The sequence below is a fragment of the Onychostoma macrolepis genome, chromosome 12 (genome assembly GCF_012432095.1).
Source record: "Onychostoma macrolepis isolate SWU-2019 chromosome 12, ASM1243209v1, whole genome shotgun sequence".
NCBI classification, from domain to species: Eukaryota; Metazoa; Chordata; class Actinopteri; order Cypriniformes; family Cyprinidae; genus Onychostoma; species Onychostoma macrolepis.
In genome coordinates this window covers 27653889-27667056 of record NC_081166.1, presented here as the reverse complement: position 1 = coordinate 27667056, position 13168 = coordinate 27653889, and the positions used below count along the sequence as shown (strand labels likewise).

The 13168-nt window shown below is 37.9% G+C and overlaps 1 protein-coding gene across 7 annotated transcripts in view; it reads right to left on the bottom strand.

Moving 5' to 3' along the window:
* Positions 1–13168, bottom strand: part of LOC131551172 (protein shisa-6) — a 53376-nt gene that overhangs the window by 31229 nt on the left and 8979 nt on the right. For all 7 annotated transcript variants that reach the window (XM_058793911.1, XM_058793912.1, XM_058793913.1 and 4 more), the window contains exon 4: positions 12149–12247. In XM_058793911.1, the coding sequence (XP_058649894.1) occupies positions 12149–12247 (99 nt within the window). The remainder of the gene's footprint in view (positions 1–12148; positions 12248–13168) is intronic.

Below are 13168 nucleotides of genomic sequence, written 5' to 3'. Positions count from 1 at the left end.
ATAAAAAAAATTGGACCGGGTGCAATTTTCTGCATTTTTCGCATCCGTAGCAAGCATTTTGAGAGGTGTTTTGACAATTCAGAGCCACCGTACAAGCGAAGGCCAAAATCCAGAATGCCAATTGTCAAGTTAATCCACTTCGTCTGTATTATCCACTGTAAAGGTCCTTGCACACTGAGTTCACAGAAATTGGTGGGGGGGTTTTAATATATGGCTCTAGTATCGCTAGCAAAGCATCTAACTGAACCACTGACATCCTGCAGTAGCCTAAACTTTGAATTGCCCGTGATAATCCCTCTGCTCCTTAATAAGGATGTGGAACTCTGGATGAACCCAATATTTCCTTTCTTTTTCTCTTTTTAAGAATCAAGAGAACAACAAAATCATGCTCACTGCTTGAAGACTGCATTTAGTACTGTTTTGCACATCTTTTTCGCAATGGATTAATTAATATGCATCGTGTGTTCAAACTACACGACTCAGTGTGCAAGGTTTCTGTGTGTGACGAATTTTTAGGATGACAGCTGAGAAAAAATGCATACGAAATGCATTTCAGACTCAGTTTGCAAGGACTTTTGCAACTCCAAGTCAACTAATAGTTATTAGAGTATCAGTAGACTGTCTAATATCTGCCAACACTTGATTTTGATGTACATTCTACTGACTATATGGAATTTTGCAAGTACATGTCAGCTTATTCTACTAACCTGAACCCTAGTCTCTAATCGGAGTTAGTTGAGATATAGATGCAAAGTTACTTCAAATTAGTGGAAAGTATAAAGCGGTTTATGGAAATAAAGTGTAACCCACTTGCGTATAATTGTTTGCATGTATAAGATTATCAAAAATGAAAACCATTAAAACAGATTTTCTAAAACCCTTCCCCTGAGGAGTGACTGCGTTGATCCATCTAATGGCACTCAACTTCTCCAAATCTAGGCTATTGTAAGTGTCCCGTCTGAAGCATTCATTGTGCTGGAGAATGACATAAAGGACCCTCCATCCATTAGCCTACATATCCAGCATTTAGAGTCTCAGTGGGAGTCGGACTGAACTCATGAGCTCCTGCTAGGCCTGTGTTTATTAGTGCTCAGAGAGGATGAGAGTTACACAACGAGCACTTCATGGATGTTCGGAATGACAGACCTGCCCATTTCACAGGTCATGCTTACAAAACTTATCAAGATCTCCTGCAACACCTATATAAATGCATTAACCAGAAGAGAACGCTGCTGTGCAACATGAGAATAGTCGATTTGAAAACTAGCTGCCCTGTTTACCAAAGAGGAGGCGTAGAAGTGATTTTTTTTAGAGGGAGCACAATGTCCTTCCCAGGTCTTTCACACATTTTGTGCAATTTCAAAATGGGCACCAATGAAAACCATAATGAGGCAATTATCCACACACAGCTGGCACGGAAAAGCCTCATGGACACACTTTACTGCTCTCGTAAACATACACTCTCTCACACACACACACACACACTCATACAGACACATACTGTATATATTAGAATTTGCCACTGATTCTGTGATGTTTTTGTGTTATTGCATCCCAGAAGGCACTAAAAATAAATACATTGCATTAATTAATTAATTGTCTGCTACTGAAATTACAACAACCGATAATTTGTTTATTCTGTTTTTGAAATACCTAAATTTTAATGTAATTTTTCACTATTTCATCACTGCTTTTTCCGTTTTAGCTTTGGGCCAATGGATAAGTGCGTCTTTCTATTCATCATGCTCTTCTTTGCATTAACATTAAGCTCAATGTATTTTTAAGTGACAGAAGAGCAAGTTCACAGGAGAACAAGTTCACTCTGACATATTTGACATATATAAAAATGAATTTTAGTTCAGAAATTAAAAACATGCTTATCGTGAAAGAGCTATATTCAAATTATAGTATGTACAAATTGCACATTTAGAATAATTTAATAGAGTGTCATGTCATTTACCCTGATATAGGCCTATCCAGAGACAACCAACATTATTATGGTGACTACAGGTACCACAGAAATCTGTGAAAGAGCTAACTGGATCCCAAGCACCAAAACATACAGAATTGAACGTGAGCCCGGAGCTCAGATCGATGAGTCTAACTCTGAATGCAGATGGAACGGCACTTTCCGTTCTCATTGCATTTGTGTGCTTTTCCGCTGCGAGTGAGAATGGATGGGGTGGGATGAGCTCTGCCTTCCACTGTCTTCATTCCCGCAGCTTCCATATGAATAATAGATTACAAACCAAAACCAGCATTTGCCTTGCAGGTGTCAAACACTACGCTCGTAAGGTCAAGAAAGTGTGCTGGGAAGGATATTATTTATATTTCACTTCCCAAATATGATATGCTCGAGCCATTAAGTGTGAAATAATACGTTTTGTGAAGAGGTTAATGTCTCCTTGTGTGGCAGCAGCTTATTCAGTCTGGAAGGAGCTCATGAAATCTTGATGGTAATCCACATTAATCCATATATAGGCGTTTCTTTATGCGAGGTCCTTTGTGGCTGTGTTTCATATAAAAGTCAGCCGTTCAGAAACGAGACTGACCTGACGTGATCACAAACGCATACATTCACTCACAAAACATGCCATTTGCAAACAGTATTGTAATTCATGTCTCCTCCTTTGCTTTGCCTTTCATCTGCTAATGTATTCATGAAAGCATTGTTGGTAGGGGGTTTGTAAATTCTTTTCCTCCTCATGCACATCTGAGATTAGCAGTGCGCCAGTGTCTGTTTCGTGCTGAGATTAATGCTCTGAGAAGCAGCTATACAGTCCAGCATATCCGACATACAACCACAATCAGATTACTGTCCATTTTTACTTCAATCAATGGTATTTACATCTGAAGGAGAGAGAAAGAGAAAGTCATCTTTCAATGTGAACTGACACAATTTATAATTCAATTTGTAGCATGGGGAAGTGAGGGCAGTGTTAGCACATTACCATAATAAAATAAAAGAGACGAATGATAAAGCCATAATTTATTGTCTGTCATATTGAATGCACTGCTTTTTCAAATAGCATAAGTTGCTTTATAGCCTGCCAGTGAGGGCCCTACAGCTACAGTACATTACTCAGCAATGAATATCATTTAAGCACCGAGGCACTTGCAGTTGTTGGATGTTGTCAATACGGTCACGGTTAAAGAGCGTTGTCAGGCACGACACGCAACCGAACGTCTGCAACCGCTTCAGCCATCACTACATTCACAATATAGCGCAAAGCCAAATGCTTTCAGAAACACATCCATAATGTGTTGGACTGGTAATGCTTCAATACAAAACTGTGTATGTCATATAATATGTTGATGCAGTTTAACTTGAACCAATTTTTAAGGGCAATTTTGCTACTGTATGAGGCCACTTGATATACCACAAAAGATGGAGACAAAAAGTCACTTGAGGACCATTAATGTAAATATATTATGTTTCCTACCATGAACAAACCACACAGGAGACACAATCAAACAGCTTCATTATATGCTGTTTACTGAGTACAAGGAAGCATCTTATAAAATAGAGAAATTAATCAGTGTGGCACAGTGTGACATATTCATTTCCATTACGTGTGAATAATCTGCTGGTATGAAGTATCTGGCTGGAGTTCAATGACATGCCAAGTGGCTTCGTCTCTATACCAACATGCTGCTCCCCAAAATGGTTTATTTTTCTCCCACATGACGTATGGATTCCTCAAAGACAATAAATATCTAAGACAAGAGCATTTGCATGAAAAACTCTCTTCATTCCAAGTCATGCATAAAACATCAGCACTTTCTGTAACAAGCTCTGATAACAAGCTGCAGGATTGATACTGTAGATTAGTGAGGAGCCCACCAAACTCAATACAAATCAACCCAACCCAAACAAACCCAGCACTAATCCAAAAGAACCCAACCAACCCACACCAACCAGCCCCAAAACAAACCAACACAAGCACCCAAATCAACACAAACAAACCCAGCACTAATCCAAAATAACCCAATCAGCCCCAAACCAAACCAACCCAAGCATCCAAATCAACCCAAACAAACCCAGCCCCAAACCAACCTAAACCAACCCAAGTACCCAAACCAAACATCACAATTCACCCCTTTCTCTTCCTTCTCTTTTAGCTCATCTGTCTGAACAAAACCTATTAGTTTAAAGTGGAGGAACACACAGTGGTGAAAAAATAATGTAAGAGCTTAAATGATTTGGAAAGGCAGGAGTTTCTGTTCTTTTTGAGTTGAAACGTGCTTGAAATTTCATATGGGTCTAGAAGGATTTTTATTTACTTATTTATTTATTATTTGGTTTCTCTTACATATCTAGGTATGAGTATTTCACATCAGTATGAAAAAAAAAAGAATTCATGTAACAAGAGAAGATGGGAAAGAACAAAAATATAACCACACAGAAACAACTTCACCTCTTGGGTAGTTTTACCTCAAACTTTGTGTAAAAGTATATGATCAGATCAGATCTTGAATAATAAATGAACCATTCAAGACACTTCAGCTCTCTTGAAAGACCTGTCAATTAGCATAAAAGTCCTTTAGCATATAAAAGAAAATGGATTTGCATGAATGTCCCCATTCTCCTACTACTGTTTTTTTCTTACAAAAAAAGTCTAGCCCTCTTCACACTGTCCCATGACACGCAATGAAGAAATCTTGATTTTTAATGGAAACTTTTATCTTTTTCCCCTTGAGAGACATGAGGCTCAGCTTTCAATGCCAGCTTCGGCAGCAAATCAGCACATACAAATCAAGATAAAAGCTGCATAAACATAAACATCTCCATATACAGGATATAGGATAAATAAATTATCCAGATAAAAAGGATTTAAATCATGTTTGCCCTGGCAAATACAATATTTCAGTTTCTAGAAACTGAATCACATGTAATGAAAACTCTCCATTCAAAATCTCTTATTTATATGCTTGTTAATTTCTAGCCACAATTTTATTACCCCTCAGTTTGCGGCATCTCTTCTCTGTGAATGAACACTATGAGGCACAAAACCGAGCTGGAAGGATATGAAAACTGACTTTCTATGGCTGTTTTGCTGCACTCAGGGAATATGGAGTGAGACAGCTGGACCAGCGGAGCAGAGGACGACTGCGCTGACATTTAGAGACTTTGCTGTTTATGGACACAGTGGGAGGTTCTTCCTGTTTGTTGTCACATTAATGAATTCACTGCTTAGGATTCTGACAGCTCAGACAGGTCACCTGGACACAGATTTTAATCACTGCTTTCAGACTCATATGTTAGAGCCTGACAATGTGCCTTAACCAGTCACCATACGACAAATCACATGTCTGTCCACGCTGAAGGCGAAACTGCTGTGACTTGATTGCAGCCAATCAGAAGACTGTTTCAATGGAGCGGACCAATCAGCTTTCACTTGGGCGGAGTGTTCAAGCACGAAGCTTCAGAAATAGAATCCAAGCAATCAGCATGATCTTGTTTCTCTTCTTTTTATTTTCCCAGTTAATGTGTTTACTTCTGTTTGCATAATTGCACATTCCTCATCGCTGTTAAAAAACAATTGGCATTCAGGCTTGCAGTGGTGTTTGCACAGTCTCAATTGGTTTCCAAACACAACGATAATGCATTACAAATCTACTCCATTTGGGGGGAAAACATTTACGTCCAGAGGCTATAAAACCCACTAGGGTAGCGCTGAGTCATACGCAGCCTTGGTTTGGAATGGCGTCGTATTTCCATAACATTATAAACTGCAATCAGGCATCCGTCAGGTTGATTTGATGTTGCTTATATGAGCAAGGAGGTGCGTGTTAATAACTTTTCAGCCACGGATAAATCACTTAAACTCCAATCCTTCCACCCACCGGTTGTTATGCCATCATGTCAATCAAAGCGAAGCGTGTATTCCGATATAATCATTCCTGGCTTCGGAATAATCAAGGATCATAGGAAATGATCAATCCTGGTGGAGTTAGATGAGACCAAACCAGTCACTGTCTTTGGACTGAGCTCAAATCATGATAAAATGGCCTGTTTAAAATTCGAACTCATTTGGAGCCATCAATCAAAGCGTTCGGCCTGATGGTTCTTCTAAACAAAGATATTTCAAAACCGATATGCAAATCATCTATATTTAACATATCAGGGGAGAAATGCCAATGAGTTCTCAGCTCAAGAATAATAAGAGAATTTCTGAGCATTTTAATATCAGTCTGACTGACTTTTATTATTGGAATGGATATTTCAAGAGATTGTTTTTCAAAACAGAGCAAGAAAGGACTGAGATTGAAGATTGCTTAAACGTTTATGAATGGTTAAAATCTGATGCACCATCTCACTCAGAGAGGGACATTAGGGGAAAAAAAAATACATTCCCAAAAAACAAAACAATAGAATCTCTGTGTTTAAGTCAACCAGTCTGGGCTATTTTATTTCTTGCATTACAAGTCTATGGAAGCCCATTTCCACCTCGGAGTAAAAAATGAAAACTGTGAGACTGAGAGAAAGTTTAAAATAAGACATAAAGTCACTCCAAAGTGCGGGACAGATCTGAAACCCCATTGTGAGTTACAAAATTACAGTTATCAGAAACAAAGTTGCCATTACTCTATGTGAAATTAAGGTGAAAGACATATTTTACTCTGAGGTGGAAACGGGCTTCTGTACCTATATAATGTGTGCAAAACAAACTGGATAAATGTCAAATCTACAGTACAAGGGCAAATTGCTGAATTCCCAGTGCTATTGGGTCGGTATGCAACTACTTTTTCTTTTTCCCCAACTCACGGAGGCTCTATTGAAAGATGACATGAGGACTAGCATATTAACAAGTTTATGTGAAAGGACTGTCTGGATCTCTTAGGGGAACTGCTCTATATTCAAGCCGAGAAGAACCAAAGGTCAGAGCCTTGAAAACCAATCATATACAGCTGCCTTTCCTCCCTCTTAGAGTAGTTTGTGCAAACCTCTCCAGGAATGAGATGTGCAAATGAACAGCCACTTTGGGTCACTCAGGATATTACTCCGTTACATACATATTTGAATAATTATCAGTGCTGCACTGTTTGTGTAGCATTTCAGAAAGAAGCTTTTCTGCTCTTATCACACACTCTGTGATACTGTTTGACTAGAGTGACAACTGATGAAAATTCTATCATTATTTTAGCCATTATTTACTGTGATTATTTATGACAGGTTATGTGGAACAAAACCACCAAAAACATGCATGTGGTCCATAAAACATCTACACCAATATAAATATAAGTCTCTAAAGTGAACACAAGAAACACGGCAAATTAATCTTGGAGTCATCGAGTCTCTGATTTGTGAATGAAACCTTGAAATTTGTGACATAAATCAACTGATTCAATCAAATTTAATCACTGATTTGGTCCTCTAGTTTAACTCACTGACTCAATGATCTGGTTGCATTAGCAGCTCACTGGAGAGAAAGATCTTCAGTGAATCGTGGCACACAGTCTGGTCTGTTTCTAAAACACAGCTACAGCATAATCCCTAGTTACAAAGTAATATATTTAAAATACATTTATTTCATACTAAGCATAGTTCAAATCTATTAACAGACTTACTGATTTAAAAATAAGAATTAAACTTTATTCGGAGTACTACATTAAAATGCGTTTTAATGTCTGCATTGATGAGGATTGTATGCAGTGCAAGATATTTAAAGTGTACCTGAAGTATACTTGGAGTAGTTCCACTTTAGCACAATTAAATATACTTCAGTATATTTTTAGTTGTACTTCAGCACTACCTTCGCACAAATACAGTACAAAATTAGTTTAAGTATACCAGTTTAGCACAAATAAATGTATTTCAAAACATTTGAATATATTTCTCACTAGGGATATGGCTTCAGAAGACTCTGAATATAGCGCACAAGTGGCAGTTTTTTTAACAATGTTAAAAAGCAATTTCTCCTTTTGTGTTCCATGAAATAAACAAACAGCCTACATGACTGGAACATGAGGGTGTACAAATAATGACTGTGGTACACTGAAAAAATCTCATTCCATAGCAAGTTCACATAGCACAAACTCTTCTTTGACTGACTCAGACAGTAGAGCTCAGGGACATTAAGAGCTGGGTTAAGATACATGGCATGATGACACACACAAGCATGACTGAACTTTTGACAAGAGATGGTATTCTTGATCAGCCGTATGTGAAGCATGCAGTGAGCCGATGTTTGTTGTGACCTCTGTAACTCACCCTACAGGGACCAACTTGCTATTCGAACAGTCTCTTCGTAATTATGTACCTGGGCGGACGCTCGATCACTCAGCGGTCTGCCCGCACACAAGTTTTAACACAGCTAAAGAGTTTTCCTCTGCAATGACCCTTTTAATCACCATGGTGAATCTCAAAACCTGGACTATTTTGGAACATGAGGCAAAAGCGGTGAGGACGATACACAGGATGAGAATTGGTAGCATGGCAACAATCAGAGGAAAAGACTGAGAGAGTAAGCTTGGAGCAAAAACAGAGCAATTTATCAGGGAGGATAACATTCCATGACATGTCCGCTTGTGTTATCGAGAGGGCCGTGAGCCCATCCCATACGCAGCGCTGGTCTCGGTCTGATCGTGACAGCAGGAGAATCAAAGAAAACCATTGATCTTAGTGCATCATTATCAAGAGGAGAGATGTGTTCACTGCTCTCGGCCTCGCTCTGATGAGGCAACAGTTTTGCTGGAATGAATCAAACGTGATCACTGTCATCAATGGACTTCAGGCTAGACGGCATGTTAAATTTAACGCACATAAAATGAGGCTGTTAGACGTACAGTTTGCTCAACGAGTTATACTGCTGTGCACAACCTGTATTGATTGTTAAATCAATGAACATTGAAAATATGTCTTGCCAAAAAAGTCTGAAAGGGATAGTTCACCCAAAATGAAAAATTATGTCGTTAATTACTCACCCACATGTCATTCCAAACCTGTAAGACTTCGGAACACAAATGAAGATATTTTTGATACAATCCGAGAGCATTCTGAACCTGCATAGACAGCAGCGCAACTGACACGTTCAAGGCTCAGAAAGGTAGTAAGGACATCGATAAAACATTAGTGGCACGCGTCATGGTACTTTTGTGAACATGCATCAAAGACTGACAGGAAAGAGAAAAAATAGTTGAATAAAGTCTTTATTTTGTTTTCTTTGTGCACAAAAAGTATTCTTGTAGCTTCGTAAAGTTACGGTTGAACCACTGATGTCACATGGTCTATTTTAACGATGTCCTTACTACCTTTCTGGACCTTGAACCTGGTAGTTCCATTGCTGTCTATGCAGGATCAGAAAGCACTCTGATTTAATCTTAAAAATATCTTAATTTGTGTTCTGAAGATGAATGGGTTTGGAACGACATGAGGGTGAGTAATTAATGCAAGAATTTTCATATTTTTGGGTGAACCATCCCTTAAGACAGGACAGCCTCATCTTCATCCATGTCAAAATAAACATGGCATCTGCCTTGACTTTGGTTTTTAATGTTGAATGTACCATACTGTAAAAACCAGACATCTAACGTCAGCAGTCCTCGAGAGCTCATTTTGAAACAGTTCCTCCCACAATTTCATCAGCAGTAGACAAATGTTTATAGGTTGAAATCAAGCTTTTTTTGTGGTCCATGTATGTTATCTTTAAAGCATCAATACGTAAATGAACTTCTAAAAAATTAACTTTTAGAAGATATATGTGTTATTACCAAAAAAAAAAAAAAAAAGAAATTACCCAAGAAAAGATCAAACATTCATGTAAATAAGATCCCTATAAATGAGTAAAACCAAAAAACACCAATAACAAAACATTGCAATCACGACCGTTCATATTGCAGCACCTGTCTAAGAAATGAAAGGTGTTTTTGTCATGTTCAAATGCAGCAGTCTGGAAAGCATTCACCCTGCAGCAGCGTCCATATCCTTTCTGCTCATATTTCAGGACTAACAAAAATAGCCGTTCCTTCCACCACGACTAGATGGCTGAATAGCCCATTGTGAAAAGGGCACTAAAGACACATAACCCAAAAAAATAAACGTCTTGAGCAGGGTGGAGGCAGACAGACACGGAAAAATAAATGGATTTTAGGTCAATGCATTGTACCGGAGGAAATGAAATTTAGAGAGAAAAAAATGCAGGCCTAATGGAGATTGTCTAGTCCTCTCATGGTTATTTCGGCCCAGGCCGTTGGATTACTATGGTGTTTAAGAGTTGTTATATGTTACTGGTCAGATACTAATCGATGACACGTTTATCATGTAAACTCAACATTTTAATGGCGATAGCATGAGAGCTTCTCGAATCACGTACACCAAAAAATACCAGTACCTCTTATTTCTTACCTCTTTTCCTTTGTCCTTTAAAGGAGTTAAAGAAATGTAATTAACATGGGCAGGTTCTTATGAGCGATTCTTTTGCACAGAGTACATTCATTGTTAGCAGTCTGAGTCAGCGGAGAGCACATGAATATTAATTGCTGCATCACAAGTGAGAACTGACACATGTGGAAGATTTGTAAATGAGCGACCCTGCATGTGGGATGAAGAAGCTCTGCCACGTCAGTCAATTTACCGCCGGCTATTAGATGAAGCTTAATGTTTTATGTACGTGTTAAAAATCACGCAGCTGGTGCAACGCTCCACGTTCTGCTTATAGAACATTCTGACGCAGATTACTAATGCTACACTACAGATGTTGAGATGACAACAGACAAAAAAAAAAAACACTGTTTAACAGAGGTAAGTCAAATATACGAAACTGTCTTTTAGGAGAATATGTCTTGTTTTATTTTCAGTAAGAGAGCTAGCATGGGACTTTTTACTGTTTGTATCCAATCTTTGTTTAGAATTTAGAATTTTTATTGAATTGATAATCAAATATTTATATATATTTAATTTAAAACATGTCATTTTCATGTCTTTCAATTTTAGGTCACACTTTATTTTAAGGTCCAATTCTCTTGACTTTTGCCTCAGTAAACTCCTAATTTGCTGCTTATTTATAGTTAAGAAGATAGTTGTTAAATTTAGGTATTTGGTAGGATTAGGGATGTAATATGGTCATGCAGAATATGTGCTTTATAATCACTAATAAACAGCCAATATGTTAATATTAGGCATGCTAATAAGCAACTAGTTAATAGTGAGAATTGGTCCCTATACTAAAGTGCTACCAAATTTTATTGCTAGAAAACAAAATATAGGTAACACTTTATTTTATGGTCTCTTAATTAGTTGCTTATTAGCATGCATATTACTAAAATATTAGCCATTTATTAGTAGTAATTAAGCACATATTAATGCCTTATTCTACATGACCTTGTTCTACATCCCTAATCCTACCCAATACCTAAACTTAACAACTACCTTACTAACTATTAATAAGCAGCAAATAAGGAATTTATTGAGGGAAAAGTCGTAGTTAAGAGTGAATAAGTGTTCCCTATTCTAAACTGTTACCAGCATATAAAATCACAACATTGAGTGTATTTCAACATCTACATTTTGATAACAGTGTTGCAAAACTTGCAGATCTCATAAAATGAGCAGAAAATAAAACAGTCCTGATGTGCAGAGAGTGGAAGCAACGTTTGACTGCAGTGAAGAGCTGGACGGAGCGGGTTTCTCTCACCAGCGTCTGTAGAGCAAGCGTGGAGCGGAAAATGGAAAACACGGAGTGGAGCGAACTAATTACAGAAAGCTTTGAGCAAGAACAGGACATCTCTGTAGCTCTACTCACATACTGTGATCCAGTCAGTTTGTTTCTTGGCAACATGCAAAGCTCATACAACAAACTACTCAACATTAAAGGAGTCATGAACTGAAAAATCTAAATCTTCTTGATTTTTTGACATATGTATGAGAGGTCATTTCCAGTTGCGATTTTTACAGAAAGAAATACTGATTGAGGAACGATTTTTTGCTTTGCATAGTGGTTAAACAGTGGAAGTGTGCTTAGAATTATGAATATACCTACAAAAACTAAAAACTAGGGTCTCAGATCAAGCCAGATTCAGTGCTAGCAACCAGCACTGTGAATTCCTAGCCAACGTGATGAAAAATAAATGTTTCTATTTTTTACACCTTCTTTGTTATGGACGAATGATTTCAGTGTCATTAAGCGGCGATATAGAATCCTGTTACCTTTTACGTGGCTCCGGCCAAGCGTCACAAAGCCAGACGATATGAAGTTGTGAAGGTCATGGCCGCCGCCTCGAGTGCTCTCCTTCGAGTAATGTGCTCCTGTAAATGGACACCAGAACATTAATGTAGAAGATCACTCAGCATCTTGTCACACATTGATTCCAAAGTAAACAGCCATCAGCAGCATAACAAGCAAAATTCCCAGTGCATTTCAAGACTTATGACTTTCCATAATTCATAGGTAAAGTCACCTTGTCCACCCAACCACACGCAGCTCTGTCATGAGAATATTAGATGCTGGCACCGTCTGAGGTGTTATATTTGTTCTTGACGTTCTAATTATCAATGAAATACCAGCATGTACATGGAGGAGTCAGAAAAGTCGGACGATAACCTTGAGCACCATCTGGGAGTTCAGTGCAGTCGCGGTCACTCAAATCTAGGCATCATATCTAAGTGTTTCTGGCCTTTAGTGAACACAGAATCTAATGTTTTTCATTCCTAAAACTGTACACAATATTCACCCATAAATTATAAGGTCCCACTTTATATTAGGTGGCCTTAACCTAACTATGTACTTACATCAGAAATAAGTACTATGTACTTATTGTGTTCATATTGTATTGCAAAACACTTTTGTTAGGGACGGGTTTAGTGGTGTGTTTAGGTTTAAGGGTGGGTTAAGGTGTAAGGGATGGGTCAACAGTGTAATTATAAATGCAATTACAAAAATTAATAATTACAGATGTAATTACATACAGGTGTTGTTGTTTTTTTATTATAAGTACAATGCAAAACATGTATGTACACAATAAGCAGAGGTGTAAAAAGTACTAACAATTTTTACAGATACTCAGTGAAAATTAAAGTATCTGCCTAAAAACATACTTGAGTAAAAGTAAAAAAGTACAACTTTAAATTGTACTCAAGTATTAAAAAAGTAGAAGTACTTTCTTTTCTGACACACATTCAGAAGTTTGGTTAAAGGGAGAAAACGAAACAAATTGCAATGGCACAGGT